The following is a 16,732-nucleotide window of genomic DNA, read 5'->3' as shown; positions in this document are numbered from 1 at the left end:
CAAGGCATCATCGAAACACTTCCAAGCCTCAGACGGGCCAATCTGCAGTCGAAAGAGCACCACACGAGTGCAAATTGTATCCTGGGAACCGCGAGGAGCTGGACCTTCGACCGGTTTTGAGAGGACAAGAGGTGCCACGCGAGTCAGAAGTGCTACGCGGTGGGCCATTGGGATATTGCATTCAACCGACACTAGTAGATCCAGTGCATGGTTGGCCACAGAAGCTGCCTCGCGGGACAAGTCGCACAGATACCACTGGGAGCCTGTTGACACAAAGGACGAGTGGACGCACAGATCGCAGAGGAAAACTAAGAGGCGGAGCATCATCAGCGGGGTGTCGATCTCGATGTACCGCACGCTATCTGGTGTCTATATGGCAATGAGACTCGCTTGCCGGTCGACAATGCTGACGACATACCTCTGATTGAAAGCGCGGCGCGTTGAAGAATGTGATGTTGATTGGGTACTGGACGACTGCGAACGAGGTGAATATGTCTGCATATTCATCAGCTACTAACAAGACATCCCAAGTGGTATTCCACATGCCATTGCAAACAGCCAGATACTCCTCGAGGATCCTTCTCTGTAACTCGTACACAGGCGGCGATCTCCGTTCTCTCTCCTTCTCTATGTCCTTCTCCTTGTCAATACGCGGCAGATTTGTTCTCGCAAGTGATGTCAGAATTGCTTCACTAGCGAGCAGAGTTTTTGCACGCATATCCTCAGGGTTCAGGTAGTTCCCCTGACGCTCTACTGCCACCTCCGTCCAACGGTCGGACACCAGACCCATCTGCAGAAGGTGATGCAGAACTCCCAGGGCGAGGTCATCTGGTCTTGAAAATAGGCGGTCGATCCTCCGTGCACTGCGTTCCAGGACTTCAAGCGTCAACTCGATGAGCTTGAGCTTCTCGTGCATGGAGTGCCACGAGATCTCCTCCGGGAGCGGCGTGTCGCGCAGTACATGGGCCGAAATGTCTCGAGTTAGTCGACGCCATGCATCTAGGTCCTTTTCTATCTCCGGATCATTGTCGTCGATCCGTGTGATAGTTTGCTGTAAGAACTCGTATAATTGAGCAGCGCCTCCTGTTGCGTCGTCTGCCTGGCCAAACGTTGGGAGCGGTATTTGTGTGGGGCTGGGCTGGTTCATGAATGCATCGAGTGGGCTGCCTCAAGCACAGCGGAAAGCCACGAGTGGGGTTGAACTTATGCGAGGTGAGAGTGAAGGACAAGGTCGAGTTCGAACAAACGCGTTCATATTGAACGCGTCGCCACAACGCGCACACGTGATCGCAAAGCGTGGCTAACGCTGTCCCAACGCTGTCCTATTGCGAAGTCTGAAGGCCTCCGGGCTGCGTAATACTATCCTCAAGTACTTAAGTATTGCAGGATCACGAAATGAGCACAACACATGCAGAAGAGGACAATGAAAGGTAAGCACATCACTTCCGACCGGCCCGCTTTTTATCCTTTGCCTTCTCTCGCTCCATCGCCTTCTCCTCTGCCCTCTCCGACTCGAGCGACCCAAACACCCTCCGCATCCGATCATTATACGCCTTATCCTTCTCCTTCTGCTGCTTCTGCTGCTCGGCCGCCAGGAACCGCCCGTCCTTCCGCAGCTCCCTGATCGCACCCTTCCTCTCCTCCTTGTACTGCCTACGCAACTTCGCAGCCTCATTACGCTCGTGATCAGGGTCGTGATTCTTGAGGTAGTTCGAGGAAGACTGCTCGAACTTGGGTACAAACGTCGGGATAGGGATGGGTTTGTGCGACTGTAAAGTGAGCGGACGTCGTGCTTGCCGGGAGAATTTCAATAGTCTACCGAGCGTGCCTTGGAGAGACGTCAGCCGTGCCTGTGTTCGTCGTGAGCTATGGCCAGCGGGGAGTGATACAAAAAGCTTACAGAAAAGGCTGATGGAAGGCCATTCAACTTCACACCCGCCAACAGATCCGATATTGGCTCGTACAGCTCGATGAAGCCGTCCAAGCCCTTATACATGTCCGCAAACCGCCCAATGAGGTCCAGTGTCAAGCCGAAAAGATTCGCCTTGTCTTGCTCGCTATGATCACCACCGCTCAACAATTGAGACAACGATGGCGACTCAAGCGTCAAATCTTTGACTTTCTTGCCGATGATAGTGAACGAAGGACAATGTTCGGAACCGAAGTCAGGACACGGGAAGTATCCCGGCACCGTCGACTTGTCCGCGAACTTATGTGGCGCAAGATGCAGGATGGCGTTGGCTAGGAAGTTGATCGCCTCGGGCACGAACCGTTTCGAGAGTTGCTCGTACTGCAAGAACAGCGTGCACAAGAACAAGCCACTCGTCAGGTCTCGTAACAAGCGTACCCGGCCGAGGCCAAGGTATGCGCCCATCAACAACCGAGCAGCGGAGACGACATGGTGGTTCTTGTCGCTCGTCGGCCATATCTGGTTGATGACCCGTAATAGAGAAAGCTCGGGCAAGCCTGGCCACGTCTTCGCGTCAAGCTCCGTCGCGCCATGGGAGAGACCGCGCTTGAGGTTTTTGTGCATTAAGTTGAGCTTGGAGACGAAATGCGCTGCCGACTGGATGGGGTAAGACTTGGTGAGGGTGTAAAGATGTGGCACGAGTGATGATAACAAGGTGAAGCGTGGTGTCGGCGGCGAGGTGATGTATAGGATATGGTCTATGAGCACGCTTGTCAGGCCCTGGTTGACGGCAAGCGACGTCAGACATGAACTATCAATCGCTCAAGAGAGCATGACAGACCTGCAGCTTGAACTTGTTGTCTTCTGCGAGACTTGGGTGGTGCAACGTCCGTATGCGCTGGACGACGGTGGGCACGTCCTTGTCATCAATGTTCTCAACAATTTCCAGGAACTCGTCGTGACTTGATGGACACGAAAACGTGAATGGGATTTCCTTAGAAGCACCCTTCCGACTAGCAGCCTTCCTGGCGGGGGCCACTAGAGCTTCGGACTCGCCTTCTTCGGCTTCAATGTCACCAGAATCGTCTGAAGCTGCCTCCTCGTCCTCGTCCTCGTCTTCTTCGCTATCTTCCTCTTCGTCCTCGGCGCCACTGTCGCCCTTGAGCATCTCCTCGTCCGCCTCATCTTCTTGCAAAGCACTTTCGCCGAGTCCAGATCCCAGCGCTGCGAGCCCATCCTCTTCGTAGAAGTCATCTTCGAGGTCATCGCCCCCTTTCTGCCTAGCGCGCTTGCCCTTCGCAGCTCCCTTCGTACCACCCTCCTCCTCGTCGCTCTCTTCGGGATCGCCGTTCATTCTCCGGATGCGCTTGCGCTCCGCGCGCTCGAGCGCCTCCTTCTCCTCTCGCGCGAGCTCCTCCTCCGACTTCGTGCGATCCTTCGGCTTCGCGCGCGCCTCAAAGACAAGCTCGCGCACGTACTGGTCGTATTCCTGGTCCTGGTCCATCTCGCGGCCGGTGCGAGGTACGGAGACAGCAGGTTGGGTGGTGTCATCTGCTGACGGGACGGCTGCTATGGACGTGGATGCGGAAGGCTCAGGTGCGAAGAGCAGGGAACGGATGGAGTCGAGTTCTTGGTCGAGCTCGTGTCGCAGGTTCTCGTCCTCCTCTTGTTGTGCTTGTCGTTCAATCTACGCAATTTGTGAGCGTAGTATCATAGATATCAGCGAGTCTCGTACTTTGTGCATTTTGCTCTTCGCTATTACTTCCGACATCACCTCCGCCTTCGTCTTCTTCCGCGCAGGCTGATCAGAGGTCAGTGAATGCGGGTCAGTCGTTGCATGCAGGCACGAACCTCGTCCTCATTATCTTCCTCATTATCTCCATCATCTCCAAACCCTCCGAAATGAGCCTTGTGCACCGTCGACCTGTCAATCTGACCCCCGTCTTCTTCTTCGTCGTCATCCAGCCCGAGCCCGACATTGTCAAAATCGTCGAGCTTTGAGAGGCTCTGGCCATAGTGCGTGAGCTCGCCCTCGTCTTCGAGATTAAATGCAGCGCCCTTCGAGGTGCGTTGGTGTTCGCGCGTGAACCGCTCCAGCATGCGTTCCTCCGGTGTCATGGTCGGGTCGTTCTCACCGAATCGGCGATCGACGATGCCTCCTGCACGATTTTTCTCCTGGAGTTCTTTCAACAGTGTCTTCTTCCTCTGTTATTGTTGTCAGCACGAGTACACAGCTTTCATCCATCATGAATGCGGACCTGCTCCATGCCTGCCTGCTTGCTCTGCGCGGGCCGGCCTACAGTGCCAATGATCTTGCGCCCGCCAACGTCATGCTTCAGCTTCGTGACCTTCACGTCAAAGGGGTTCATCTTCTGGTGGATCTCGTTGAGCTTTGTGGCCTTCTTCTCCTTGTCCTTCTCGTCCATAACCGTGCGCTTCCTCTTCTTGCCATTTTGTTGTGGGCGGGACAAGCCTGCCTGGTTGAGGGCTGCCTTCAGCTGAGAAAGCTGCGAGCCCTTTGCCATCTTGATGTTGTACGCGGGCGAAGGGGTCCCCGACGAGGGTTCAAGCACTTAGCAAGTGCTGTGAGTAAGTTAGTAGGCGCTATGAGTGAATGCCCGAAAATGAGGGCTCAATCACGTGTGGCGACTGCTCAATCCTCAATCTGAGATTGGCGCCCGTGATATCATTGACTTCCAAGCCGATCGCGAACCTCCACAGGACCACGACTCTTTAAGTAGTCCACTATGCTAGCTGTCTACTACTTATCTACTGTACACACTCAGATCCGGCTGCTTGAAGTGTGACATCTATGGCTAAAGTTAGCTTATTATCAACATACGCACCAGCATCACAAATGCGACCTCATAGGAGTCCTTATGGATAACCCGGCTAGCTCGACATCCAAGTCTAAGGTGATACGTTTGTGGACGATGCATCTAATTGTACAATTGACTTTGACTACATGACATACCCGACTCGCTCACGCAATTCGATACACTATCTTCTCTCCACTGTGCTTCCCTTCCCTCATGTGCTGCAGACCGTCCGAGATGGCATTCAAGCCACCCTCCCACACTTTGATCGGGTTAGGCTTGACCGTACCGGAAGCCACGAGTCCAGGTGTCTTCGATAGGAACTGAGCCATATGCGCGTGGTCCTCAGGGGACGCTTTGAATATTATGCCGTTCCAGTTGACCTCGCGGCCGAGGGACGTGTAAATCAGTGTGACTGGAGGGCGGCAGTGAGATTCGGCGTGAATGTGGGTTCAGCGTAAGGGTACGTACTTTGCTTCTCCACGTCGTCACGCAATTGCTTGGCCTTCTCTTGCAAGGGCTGGATAGTAATCAGCTTTCCTGGGCCAGGACCGTAGGAGTTCAGCGCGAGGGTCTGCGTGGACTCTTGGGAGATCGTGTCCAGCGCATGGTGCAGTGAGTTTTTGGTTGTCTCCTTGATCTTCGAGACGACATCTGGATCCCTATACTGCAGTGTTCATGGATGTGAGCGACGCGCCAGACAGAAGCAGGGCACACTGCACGTACGTCGAAGACGTAGTCCGCACCAAGAGACTTGCAAAGCGCGTGGTTTTTGGCGGAAGCGACGGTGACAACCTTGTATCCAGCGGCATGAGCGAGTTGCAACGCGTACATGCCAACGGAACCTTGGTATGATACGATTAGCAAAGATACTAGAGGTATGTTGTGCATGATGGACTTTACTCACTGCTTCCACCATAGATGAAGACGAATTGCTCCTTCTCCACCTTGTTGGGGGGTTCAACGAGGCCAAGGCGCGTCGGATGGAAGAGGCTCTGTACGGCGGTCCAGTACCTGTAACGTCCCATGTGAGCGAGAGCCTCCAACCAGCTTGAGCGCATATCATACGTACGCGCAGCCCATAGTCGCGGCTTGTTCGTGCGAGAGCGTGCCTTCCGGGACCTTCCAGCACAGATCGTACGTTGCCTTCACGTATTCGGCATATGCTCCGCGATCCTTGTACGTCCCGCCATGCGTGAAGCCGGCGACGTGGTCGCCGACCTTGAGGCCTGTCGCGTTGAGCTCCGTGACTTTCTTCCCGAGTTTGACGATGTAGCCAGACCAGTCGCAGCCACTGATGGTCCCTACGTTCGTCACAGTGTCGATGTCTGATATTCTCGGCTTTAGCCATACGTCCTGGTGGGAACGGAAGTGGGTGAACCTACATTGCCAGTCGGTCGGGTTCTGAGCGACCACGACGACCTTGGCGAGGACTTCCCAATCATCAATCTCTGGTACGGGGATTTCTTCGACCTTGACTGTCTTGTTGGCTTGTGTGATCAACGCTTTCATCGTCTTCGGAATGGCGGACGTCATGTTGTAAGTTTCTGGAAGCGGGGTCAGCGCAGAGCCATCCTGCCACCTCTCAAACCACACTCACATGTGGTTGGAAGACGGGGAGAGACGGGGGAAACTGAGAGGGGTGGGTTTTGTGCTCGACATTTGTAGCTTTATAAGACATCGGAGCCGACTCCGCTAAGGCTCTTCAGAGTGCGGTGAAGAGAGCTTGAAGATGAGGCCTATGATGTCAGCGCTTGTGTTCTGCCACAACACTGAGCGCCCGTCGTCCCCTGCTCCTCAATGCTCCTCAACTTGAACCTACTAGCGGAGGCTTTGTAATGTTGGGCTCGCACCATTGGACGAGACCACTCCCCGAAAGGACTTGACTCCATGAGGCGAACGACAGTCTCGGTCTTCGTCCGGTGCGGCCAATGCACCTGTCGGATTTCGAGCAAATCTCCCCGAGCGCTTGCAAGCAAAACAGATGATATAAGTAGAGTTACCCCTACAGTGTACACTTCTTTTGGCCGAGCCCAGTCCAGGTCCTATTCTATTCTAAACACGGTACACAATCTTCTCTCCGGTAATCTTGCCCTCCTTCATGTACAACAGGCCGTCCGGAATAGCCTCCAGACCGCCTTCCCAGAGTTTGATTGGGTTGGGCTTGATCGCCCCAGAGCTGGCGAGCCCCGGGACCTTGGTCAGGAACTGCGCCATGTGTGCCCGGTCATCCGGCAACGCAGGGTAGCCGTTGCCGAGCTTGAGCTCCTTCCCGAGAGCAGTGTAGATCAGCGTGTCTGTAGGGCATGGCGCGATGTGAGAGAGCAGACAGGTGGATGTGGGGAGAACGTACGTTGGATTGTGACCTTCGAGTTCAGCTTCTTCGCGTCCTCCTCCGGTTGCTGGATGACGATGAGCTTGCCCGGCCCGGGCGCGAAGGTCTTGACGGTCAGGACTTGCGAGTCGTGAACGGAGATGGTGTCGAACGCGACGTGCAGCGAGTCGCCGGTCGTCTCCTTGATCTTCGCAATCACGTCGGGGTCGTTGTACTATAAAATCATCGCCGTATGAGCATGGCTCGGAGCGGGAATGGAAGTGTGCCCACGTCGAATACCGCATCAGCGCCGAGAGACTTTAGGACTTCGTGATTCCTCGGTGATGCGACAGTGACGACCTTGTAGCCAGCAATGCGCGCTAGTTGGATGGCATAAAGTCCAACGGAGCCTACTCAGAGAAATCAGAGACATGCTCAATCGATTCACAAGCCAGATACGTACTGCTACCACCATAGATGAAGATCCATTCGTTACCAGGCGCCTTCTTAGGCGGCTCGACCAAACCAAGGCGAGTGGGGTGGAACAAAGCTTGAACCGCAGTCCAGAATCTACACTCAAAACCTGAGCTTCGGAAACCCAGTCGGTCGAGCAACTGAGCAGACTCACGCGCAACCCATGGTCGCAGCTTCCTCATGTGAGAGCGCACCGGGAGGTACCTTCCAAGCGAGGTCAGGTTCTACCTTCACGTACTCCGCGAAAGCGCCCCGGTCCGTGTAGCTTCCGCCCTGGTGGAATCCCGCGGCGTGGTCTCCGACTGCATACGTAGTGACGTTCTTGCCGACTTGGACGACGTTCCCGGCCCAGTCGCACCCGCAGATGGTACCATGGTTCTGCACGAATTCGACGACTGAAATTCTATGTCAGCACGATGGCAGTGAGAAACGTGGAAGATGGACGCACACTTCCAGTCCGTCGGGTTCTGCGCTACTGCAGCAACTTTAACGAGGATCTCGTCATCGGTGATACTTGGCACGGGGACCTCCTTCACCACGGCCTTCTTCTCGGGCTGCGTGATCAAGGCCCTCATCGTCTTCGGGACGGTAGCAGACATGTTTCAGTTTGCGAGTCGTAGGAGACCAACGAATCTGAGCAGTGGTCGGGGAGGATATTGAGCGAGGTTTGCTCGACTCCCTGTACTTATATACGTTGCGATTCTATCCCCGGGTGATCCATGCTAGTATGGTCACAACCGCACCGGCCAATAGCCTGTAGCGGGTTCTCGCAAATACCTGAGGCATTGCTAATATCTCCAACGGGCAAGTGTCGGGGAGACAGCGAACTTTATAAGCATCCACAATCGTGCCCGATCCGATCAGCAGGCCAAGCAAGCGGAATCCTGAGAGTTATGACGTACCCAGTCCTCAAGGCCTCACAGTGCAGCCATCATAGCTTCACGCGTGCAGACGTGCGAAGTGCTGACAACGCTGGACTTGGTAGGCACAGTCTGGAAAAAGAATACGCGGTCATTTTTTCTACCAATGTCATAGAATGACTCATCCGGAGGAGCAACAACATGCTGGAGGGGATTATGCCGCAGTGGACGCTTCAGTCGCTGAGTGCGATCGCGAACGGAGGTGAGTGCAGTATAGCCTCCATCCGGGGTAAACTCCAAACTAGGCAAGTCAGCATGGGCCGCGCCGAGAACTCGGTCAAACACAATCCAGTATTCCTCGACGGTTGCGGCTCGATTCGACCGCAATGACTCTGTCTTGTTCTTGCCCGCGACAATGGGCTGTTGCTGACCCGCTCAAGGTATCCACTTGCTGCGCAGCTTGCCTCCCGCGCGCCGGAAGGAGACAAGGCGGCGCCATGCGAGGGCAACGGACGCCTTTTTGTTCGCTTTTCTCACCTCGTTTATCGCTCACTCTACGTTGAGCCAGCCACATAGTACTGTAGCTGGGTACGTTCAAAATTTATCTGATCTGACGCACCCTGATCACGAACAACCAGCATTAGCATGCAAACGCGCCGCGCTAGGAGTGAAGTCGTGGAAGAGTGGGTTCGAGACGTCAAGCGCAGCAGCCCGTCGCCCGGACGCAGCCCGCGCAAGGTTCCAGAGTGCAAGTGGTGTGGCCGGCCCCGCAAGAATCATCCGCGGTCGGGCTGCCCTCACGTCGACCCGCCTGTCTCTGGGTCGGCGTCCGCGAGCAAGCAGTCCGACGACCAGACGCATCAACTCACGGATGACATGCAGACACTCAACATCAGCAGTCCTGCAAAGTCGCGCCGAAAGCGGTTCTCGGGCACCCCTCACGAGCTAGTCACGGAGGCTAGTCAGGAGCTCGTCTTTGGTCCCGCCCCGTGTCGTTCACCAACCGGGGACGCACAGGAGCCAGCGCAGACCGGGGGCGACACACGGCCTGTCTCTCCGATACCGGAGCCATCACAATCATTGTCTCAGCGGTCTACTCTATCCCGCAGCGTCAGCCAGGACGAGCACGAGTTCATCTTCCAGAGCCTCCTGAAGAACCCCGGCGCGTTCATCGTGAAGCACGACAAGGCAGGCATGCCCGCGTTCCTCTCCTTCCTGAAGAAGAAAGGATTTACGGCAACAGTCCTGTGCTCCGTAGATGAGGATGCGGAGCTAGTGGCCATCGGGAAGGACGCGCAGCTCGTACTGCAGGTTGGGCGTATCGGGACTACGCAGACGAAGGCGGTGGACGAGGCGTGCGATAAGCAGGCGCAGAAGGGTGGCTTCCCTGCATTGGTTGCGTGCACAGGTGCGGGAGTCGCTGTTGGTGCCGTGGCGACGTGGACGGGCCTGGCATTCAGTTGAGCCAATTGAGCGGCTGGCACTGCGTGGACTGTGGGCGCAGCCTCGTCGCAGATGGGCGGACTCGGGAGTCTTACACACGGACTCATCTGTAGCAGTATACTTACGTTGATGTCGCGACATTGCTTTCCGTGCTACTCTCGCTGTCGAATGTATTGTTTCCTGATGTTGTCGTTTAAGTTTCCCTTGTCATTCGGACAGACGCTTCGGGCGGAACACTGCCTCAGTGATGCTTCCTTGATGTTACCCGGTCAGGCAAGCCCGGGCATACCCATGGATTGTGGGGTACCTACGAAGCCTCAGGAGGCTATTCTAGTGCATCGATGCTGCTGAGAACAAGCCAGGGCCATTGAAGTTTGGAGACGGTTGCCAAGTCCTAGTGTGCTAGCCCCAGCCCTGCTTCACTGTATTCTGTATCCCACCATGCAGGACTCGCAATCGCCACCCGAGCTACCAGTCTTCCCGGAGCGCGACGAGCAGGGCAGCGGCGATCTGCCCACATACGACGACCTTGCCACGCAGCAGGGCCCGAACTCAAGGTGAGTGGTGTGAACTGTGCCGCTCGTGCCGAGACTGAAGCATGTTATGTCCGTAGGTTCGGGCGATGGAGGCAATGGATAGAGAAGAGGTGTGCCGCATCCTGTCTGTCCGCGAGAGTTTGATTCACACATCCCTGCAGGGCGGCCGAGCGATACACAGATAGCACCCCGGAGGATCTGCAGCGGCGGAGGGCAAGAGGGTGGGGAGAAGGTGTGAGTCCCGTCGCCGTCTGCTACAGCCCTCTGCAGTGCATTGACTTACTCGGCAGACCAACCAGAGACAGGCAGAGCTCTCGGCCCCTGCACCCGCTCGCTACGCCGCACAATCCTCGCGACCACTTCCACCTACGCCCCAGCTGCACATCCAGACTGACGTTTCCGCCGCGGGCTCCTCCACTACCCTTCCACCAACCCAGACACCGAGCCTTCTGCCTGAACCCTCACCGCCTGCGACGCTCGTCTCGGAGGCCCTCTCGCCTTCACGACTGAAGCTATATCAATTCGGTTCTCGCTTCCTTCCCCATACCACTACCCCCATACGATGTCTCCTTCCGCTGTTGAACGACCAAATCCTGCTGATCGGCCATGACAGAGGGTTGTCTGTCCTTGACATGTTCCCGCGTGAGTGGACGGACGAAGGGTTGACGGAGAAGGGGCCAACAGACGCGGAGGTAAGGGCAGTTTGGGAGGGAGAAGCGTATGTGCACGCGTATATCTCCCGTTATTGCGAGAAACTGAGAGCTTGACCCTGTAGCGTGTACCAGATGTCTGTGCTGGAAATGGAGAGCACGGGTCAAGGGACTCCCCAGGGTGTCGTGCTTGCCCTCGTAGGGCCCGTACAGGACGACTCCTCGAAGGAACAGGAGGGGGTCAGAACGCTACGGATGTATAACCTCGCTAGCCTTGTAAGCCTCGCCAAATGGGCGATTGCCCAAAAGGTGAGTATCCCAGTCGTCTTCTATGTGCACCGTCTGATAATGCATACAGGGACAGAATACATTAAACCTGCGACAGGTGGGTTATGGTGCTGGGAAGCACGGTCTATCCAAGAGGCATAGGCAGCAAAGCAGCCTGACAAAGGGCCTCCGGAATCTCGTCATTGAGTCGCCCATCGCGCAGCCACAAACCCCACCAGACTCTAATGCTGAGCCGCAAGCGTCGTACTCGGATCTCGCGGATGCACCGATGTACTCGAAACGCCTACCGCCCCGTCCCTCAGAACAACGAGCGGAGTCGGACGACTCACAGGCCTCTTGGGATACCTTGGACGATATGCATGATCTGCCGTTGCTTTGGGCTGCTCATTATACCCCGCTTGCATCGCCTGGCTCCCGGTTACACAATGCATCGGTGCTGTTCTACGAGTATTATCGCAATGAGAACACACGTAGCAGGGGCGGCGTGCTCCTCGCGGTTGCAACGAAATCAAACATCTTCCTCTATGAAGCACCGAAAGGCGAACGGGCGTTCCACCTCGTGAAGGTCAGTCGTCCCTGGATTGTCAACACCGAACCATATCTGACAAGGAGCCTCCCACTGTGCTAGGAGTTCTACACGCCGCTGACAGCGAGGAGTATCTCCTTCGTCCAACAGTCCGTGATCGACTCTATGTCGCGCAGTTCTTCGGACGTCTCGCCTCGCAAATCCGGAGTCTCGCGAGATCGACATTCGCGGGTCGTATCCCTAGGCCCCGACAGCTACCGATACCCCAACCAGCTCGGCCTCTTCGTCATCTTCGAGAAGAAAGCCGGGCTCATCCGAATCGCGGACTCGGCTGTCGGCGAGGTAGACTTATACGAGGAGAGCGGCGGCCTGCAACACCTGCTTAACCCAGGGACGACGTCGCCCATCTCCCGCAGGTCACGCTCCTCCTGGGACGGTCGAGGCTTCACCAAGGAACACAAGGGACTCTGGGTGGCACCGGTGAAGTTCAACCTACCTTCCATCGAAGGTGCAAGTCGACCACTGGCTCAAAGCATGTACGTGCTCACGCGCGGAAGGATCTCACACGTCGTCCCGCATCCACTGCCTCCCAGCGTGTCCGCCGTGCCTCCAAATCGCGTCCTTGTATGGTCGTCGCAACCGACCAACATCAGCTGCAGGGTATGCACGCCCGCTCGCGACGAGAACGGACCACCGCCTTTCCTGCAAGTGGTCGCATTCGGCGAAGGCGGTATTGAGGTGCAGGAAGTCATGCTCTCCACGTTGCTCCAAGCGGAACGCAAGGGCAAGAAACGGGACGATGAGCCTGTGCGTGCGTCAGTCGATATAGGCGGTGATACTGGGTACCTTGGCGTCGGGGGCCACTGGAGTCGGCCGTACTATGCCCTGACTCGCGCATCCTCCGTCGCGAGCTATGACTCCGCTGAGAGTGGCTGGTCTGACCAGACCCTCGCAGACAGGCTGCGTGCACATCAGGGCATCTACGGCTGGGTGAGGAAGGGCCTAGAGGACTGGCGGGTCTTCTGGGTGGGCGGTACCGGAGCAGAGCACGAAGATGAAGATGACGATTATGTATGAGTACATGCTGGACTCTACGGACCAGACATATCGAGTCCCATGTGTACAATCCCCTCGCATAAACTACAAATAGTCCGCTATTTAAAAGATCAATATAATAAAGGGCGTAGATCGTGCAGAGACGTGAACTGTCCGCTACGACGCCGTAGCATGAGAATCTGAACCCGGTCCACTGCGGAGAACGGTGAAGGATTTTCGTTCCGGTTCTGCTCCGCCCGCGTTACTCGAAGAACTCGAGGCCTCCTGAGGTGGCACGCCTGGCCTCTGTTTCCTGACCACAACGAAGGAATGGCCGGTCTCCTTCGGTTGTTCGGACATGGACATGAGGTCACCTTCGCTCATACGCCTGCTCTTGCGTCTATTGTACCACCGCTTCTTCGGTGCCGGTGCGTCGTCCAGCGTGTCCACTGCTTCCGCCGGAGCAGCGGCAAGGCCTTGCGTCCGGAGGGCGGCGAGGGCAGATGCATCCTCGATGATAGCGGTCTGCGACCTCGTCCGGATGTGTGCAGGAGGCGCGGCTCCCGCAGGAAGGTAGTTGACGTCTGCCTTCTTGGGACCGGGTCCACTCCCGACTGACGGCGTGGGTGGTGGTGAGTACTCTATTGTCGAGCTGTGTGCCAGGCTACTGGTCGGTTTCCGTTCGGCGCGTTCAGAGGATGGAAACGCTTGGTAAGACCCCGACCGTATCGCGTACGGCGACTCGAAGTGAGCCCGGCCCCCACCGACACGAGCAAAGCCAGACGACTTGGTCTGCTCTGGCGAGCGCGGTGCGTCATCGACAGGGCTGTAGCCAGGTCCTGGGAAGGGCTGCCAAGCACCCATGATGAACCCCGTTTCATCGTCGCTCTCCTCTTTGTATGGTTGCAAGGCGTGCTCCGGTCGAAGCACCGATGGGGGCCCGGACGGTGTGGGCGTAGCGTCTCTGTAAGGCGGACTCGGCTTCGTCAACGGAATCGTTGAGGGTTGCTTGGCAACCTGGGGCCTGCGCTGTTGAGGCCTCCGAGACCCGCAGCACCCAAGCAAGCTGAGCGTCCCGAGCAGTCCGCTGTCGACAACATGTCGGCTCCGATGGAAGCCAACGCCGCCAGCTATCCGGATGACGCCCTCGACAATCTTCACCACTAGCATCAGCAGGTGCGCTAGGTAGATCAGGGCAAGGATGCACAAGATAGCATATGCAATCCACTGTGCGGCACCTGCATCGACGGACACCTGCAACGGCGGACTTAGAGCTAATAGACCGAGATGAAACACGGAATGCTCACTATGGGCGTCAGGATGACCAGTAGCACTGCAATGACTATTCTCGCAACGCAAAACAGGAAGCTAATGAGACCCATGCTAGCGCCCTGGCCCCAAGGAAGCCAGACACTAGTGCCGAGTGCAGACGCTACCTCAACTACCAAGATGATGATGGCTTGAGCGGTACCACTCTTCTGGCCACACCCAATGGTAACCCCGAATGCAATGTTTGTGGCGAAGAGAAGACAGGCGAAGAGCTGTGAGCCGTGCCTGTAGTGGTTGTAGAGAGGTCCGAGCGATAGGAGCGTCCATGTTTCATCATAGAGTTTCGTGGTGTTGGTGAGCGTCAGGCGGACCACAAGGAAGATAGGGAGAAGCACCGAGAAGATGGCGAAGGATATGGCAGCGAGGATGATAGACCCGAGAGATGCAGTCTCCCTCCCGAGGGTCATCTGGTAGCAGGAGAAGATGGTGACGGGAAGGTGGAACCAAATGAGGATGCGGACTAAGTTGCCTTGCAGGACGTTGCTGTGGTACGTCACAAACCCGCTCCTGAGACGCCACCAGCGTCGACCTGCAGGGAAAAATGATGTTGAACGCAACAGGAAATGGCTGTTCAGGGATCGCTCGTCCGCTCCTTGACCGGCGCCTTCGAGTAGGTCTTTGCTGCCAGCTGAATATCGCGGGCTCCGAGAACCCGCGAGAACCGTCGGTTGCGAACCTCCATTGAAAGTCAGAGAGGCCATCCAATCAATGCCCCACACCAGCATGCTCAGCGCGACTGTACCAGCCAAGATTGCCAGAAACAGGACGAGGCACATGCCGAACAAGTCCTGTGGCCGGATGCCAATTGTCCATGCGAACGACGAGATGCCCTGGGTGGCATCATCCGGTAGCATGAAGATGAGGTTGGGCGCGTCGGCATCGACGTATAGAGGGGAAGACGCGTTGTTGAACTGTGCAGCAAAATTGGATGGCGGATTGTACTCCGGAACGGTCAAGGGGTACCAGCGAGACTGGGCACCCGTCGAACCTTGTGCGAGCGTGATGTCTGAGCTTGATAGATCAGTAAAGCACTAGGTTCTACGAGTAACGCCCATACTGAATGTCAAGGTAGACCACCCTGTTTGCGCTAGTAGAGGATCTGTGACATCACGACAATCAGAGGCGAGTCAACTTGAGCAGATTACCGCTACATACAAACGAAGGCCGGCCACTCGACGGCAACCATTGCGAGTGCCGCGCACCATTGCGTATGGAATATGATATCTCGCAAGGAAGGCGTACCTTGACGCACATTAGCGGAGATACATGCGATCGCAGCAAGATGGATGCTTACAGTATCTCATGAGTGCCGGTGAATTGGCCAGACGTTCACCGCTAATGGCGCTTGCAAGGATGAACCCAGCACTCTCAACCCGGGCCCACAAACCCGTGCCCATCCTAGTCGATCCCCTGCCCCACGCTGATACCAATCGCGCGATGCCGACTACCACCCAGTATCCGATGGCCAAGGCGACCGTGACCCAGAATATGGTGTCTGCATGACCGTAGACGCTTCCATCAACACCGGGGTCAAGGATAGTAGTGTTGAGATTCATGCAGAACAGTAGGTTCTGATCAGGATCCAGCGCGTAGAGCCGGGTTTGGAACGTTGCTAGTTCGTAGTCGGTAGGCAACATGACAGTGGTAGAGAAGGCGAATGGACCTGGCGGGAACGGACAGTAGCTTCCAGCCGTGACATTGTCCAGTAAATCCGTGGGAGGTCGCAGAGTCGAGCAGAAGAACGAGTAGTTGTTCCATACTTGGAACGTCAGCTCCTCCGTCACAGTGAACAAAGTCGCTGCCTCTTCTTCAGCACGGCATGCAGTATATCTGGTCGCGGACGGTACTCACTGGCAACCGCGTTAGAAGGGTTCCCACTGGGAGCAGACGATTTCATGATCATCTTCGGAGTCTCCCCGAGTACCGTGAAGTTGAGGTACTTTCCCCCTGTATTTGCATCGTCGAGGACTTGTGCGAAGACGGTAGAAATGTCGAACTTGAGGCTGGTATTGCTCTGATAGTAACAATCTTGCCATTGCAGCTGGGCCGGCTGCGCGTAGGAAGACGGTGCGCGTATGAGAGAGAGACAGAGAAGTAAGAGCACGCGAGAAAGAAAGCAAGCAAGGAGACCGCGTGAGCTGGTCATGACGGGAGCCGTGAAGGGGTCGCTAAGTCCGAGAGCGAGTGCAGGAATTGTCGCCGTTCCAGAGCACGGCGCCAGGCATGCCTCGAGGCGACGAAGACGAGCGAATATGTTTTCCTGCTCCCAGCCCGCCTTCGTCCCGCGCGAGCGGGCGGCCGCCCCACGTGATGCACTCCTCGCCCCTTGTGTCCAACTTGCGTCAGTGTTTATTCTCAGTTAGACTCGTCCTCCGCCCTGCTGCGTTCTCAGGTTCTGTTTTCGGCGACATGCTGTGTCCAGTTGGTCGGCTGGCACTCGTCCTCGTCGACTAGGCCCAACACAGATCGCACACGCCGCAGACCGCAGCAGTGTGCGAGCGACCATTCATCGATATCATCCTGGGACCTTGATCAGTTCAGAATGGGTGCAG

The 16,732-nt window shown here is 56.3% G+C and overlaps 6 protein-coding genes across 6 annotated transcripts; 2 read left to right on the top strand and 4 right to left on the bottom strand.

The window, feature by feature from the left end:
* Nucleotides 1-1,235: 1,235 nt before the first annotated feature.
* On the bottom strand, nucleotides 1,236-4,528 carry C8Q71DRAFT_42683 (Nop14-like protein). Its single transcript, XM_047918486.1, has 6 exons — nucleotides 4,168-4,528; nucleotides 3,761-4,114; nucleotides 3,645-3,710; nucleotides 2,751-3,596; nucleotides 1,901-2,689; nucleotides 1,236-1,850 (listed from the first exon to the last, which is right to left on the bottom strand). The coding sequence occupies exons 1-6, from the start codon at nucleotides 4,432-4,434 to the stop codon at nucleotides 1,440-1,442; spliced, it is 2,733 nt and encodes a 910-aa protein (XP_047785191.1). The 5' UTR covers nucleotides 4,435-4,528; the 3' UTR covers nucleotides 1,236-1,439.
* Nucleotides 4,529-4,812: 284 nt separating this feature from the next.
* C8Q71DRAFT_732386 (GroES-like protein) lies at nucleotides 4,813-6,687 on the bottom strand. The gene is made up of 6 exons (XM_047922258.1): nucleotides 6,111-6,687; nucleotides 5,798-6,053; nucleotides 5,633-5,739; nucleotides 5,452-5,570; nucleotides 5,197-5,392; nucleotides 4,813-5,140 (listed from the first exon to the last, which is right to left on the bottom strand). Exons 1-6 carry the CDS (start codon nucleotides 6,259-6,261, stop codon nucleotides 4,893-4,895), a joined length of 1,077 nt encoding a protein of 358 aa, XP_047785190.1. The 5' UTR covers nucleotides 6,262-6,687; the 3' UTR covers nucleotides 4,813-4,892.
* Nucleotides 6,688-6,780: 93 nt separating this feature from the next.
* Nucleotides 6,781-8,112, bottom strand: C8Q71DRAFT_793892 (GroES-like protein; the record flags this gene model as incomplete). Its single annotated transcript, XM_047925510.1, has 6 exons — nucleotides 6,781-7,022; nucleotides 7,079-7,274; nucleotides 7,331-7,449; nucleotides 7,503-7,609; nucleotides 7,668-7,908; nucleotides 7,962-8,112. 6 exons carry the CDS (start codon nucleotides 8,110-8,112, stop codon nucleotides 6,781-6,783), a joined length of 1,056 nt encoding a protein of 351 aa, XP_047785189.1.
* A 555-nt stretch (nucleotides 8,113-8,667) lies between these two features.
* Nucleotides 8,668-10,059, top strand: C8Q71DRAFT_42571 (uncharacterized protein). The gene has a single exon (XM_047918481.1). The coding sequence runs from the start codon at nucleotides 9,019-9,021 to the stop codon at nucleotides 9,835-9,837; it is 819 nt and encodes a 272-aa protein (XP_047785188.1). The 5' UTR covers nucleotides 8,668-9,018; the 3' UTR covers nucleotides 9,838-10,059.
* Nucleotides 10,060-10,069: 10 nt separating this feature from the next.
* On the top strand, nucleotides 10,070-12,893 carry C8Q71DRAFT_826975 (uncharacterized protein; the record flags this gene model as incomplete). The annotated part of the gene is made up of 7 exons (XM_047926306.1): nucleotides 10,070-10,373; nucleotides 10,430-10,462; nucleotides 10,514-10,586; nucleotides 10,643-11,070; nucleotides 11,128-11,311; nucleotides 11,361-11,855; nucleotides 11,919-12,893. Exons 1-7 carry the CDS (start codon nucleotides 10,258-10,260, stop codon nucleotides 12,891-12,893), a joined length of 2,304 nt encoding a protein of 767 aa, XP_047785187.1. The 5' UTR covers nucleotides 10,070-10,257.
* C8Q71DRAFT_903436 (uncharacterized protein) lies at nucleotides 12,852-16,528 on the bottom strand. Its single transcript, XM_047928819.1, has 6 exons — nucleotides 16,032-16,528; nucleotides 15,475-15,978; nucleotides 15,336-15,422; nucleotides 15,238-15,279; nucleotides 14,159-15,186; nucleotides 12,852-14,105 (listed from the first exon to the last, which is right to left on the bottom strand). The coding sequence occupies exons 1-6, from the start codon at nucleotides 16,324-16,326 to the stop codon at nucleotides 13,029-13,031; spliced, it is 3,033 nt and encodes a 1,010-aa protein (XP_047785186.1). The 5' UTR covers nucleotides 16,327-16,528; the 3' UTR covers nucleotides 12,852-13,028.
* Between the last annotated feature and the right edge of the window lie 204 nt (nucleotides 16,529-16,732).

This window comes from Rhodofomes roseus (genome assembly GCF_022264815.1).
Source record: "Rhodofomes roseus strain CIRM-BRFM 1785 chromosome Unknown C8Q71scaffold_1, whole genome shotgun sequence".
Taxonomy (NCBI): domain Eukaryota; kingdom Fungi; phylum Basidiomycota; class Agaricomycetes; order Polyporales; family Fomitopsidaceae; genus Rhodofomes; species Rhodofomes roseus.
Note: the sequence above shows the minus strand (reverse complement) of the source record. Positions and strands in the feature narration are given on the sequence as shown.

Coding starts and splice junctions, on each gene's coding strand:
- C8Q71DRAFT_42683 (XM_047918486.1), bottom strand. CDS start 4,434: ATGGCAAAGGGCTCGCAGCTTTCTCAGCTGAAGGCAGCCCTCAACCAG. Junction 2,690..2,750: donor ACAACAAGTTCAAGCTGCAG/GTCTGTCATGCT, acceptor GCCGTCAACCAG/GGCCTGACAAGCGTGCTCAT. Junction 1,851..1,900: donor GCCTTCCATCAGCCTTTTCT/GTAAGCTTTTTG, acceptor CGACGAACACAG/GCACGGCTGACGTCTCTCCA.
- C8Q71DRAFT_732386 (XM_047922258.1), bottom strand. CDS start 6,261: ATGACGTCCGCCATTCCGAAGACGATGAAAGCGTTGATCACACAAGCC. Junction 5,393..5,451: donor GTGCGGACTACGTCTTCGAC/GTACGTGCAGTG, acceptor TGAACACTGCAG/TATAGGGATCCAGATGTCGT. Junction 5,141..5,196: donor TGACGACGTGGAGAAGCAAA/GTACGTACCCTT, acceptor GCCGCCCTCCAG/TCACACTGATTTACACGTCC.
- C8Q71DRAFT_42571 (XM_047918481.1), top strand. CDS start 9,019: ATGCAAACGCGCCGCGCTAGGAGTGAAGTCGTGGAAGAGTGGGTTCGA.
- C8Q71DRAFT_903436 (XM_047928819.1), bottom strand. CDS start 16,326: ATGACCAGCTCACGCGGTCTCCTTGCTTGCTTTCTTTCTCGCGTGCTC. Junction 15,280..15,335: donor CGAGTGGCCGGCCTTCGTTT/GTATGTAGCGGT, acceptor GTGATGTCACAG/ATCCTCTACTAGCGCAAACA. Junction 15,187..15,237: donor GTGGTCTACCTTGACATTCA/GTATGGGCGTTA, acceptor TATCAAGCTCAG/ACATCACGCTCGCACAAGGT.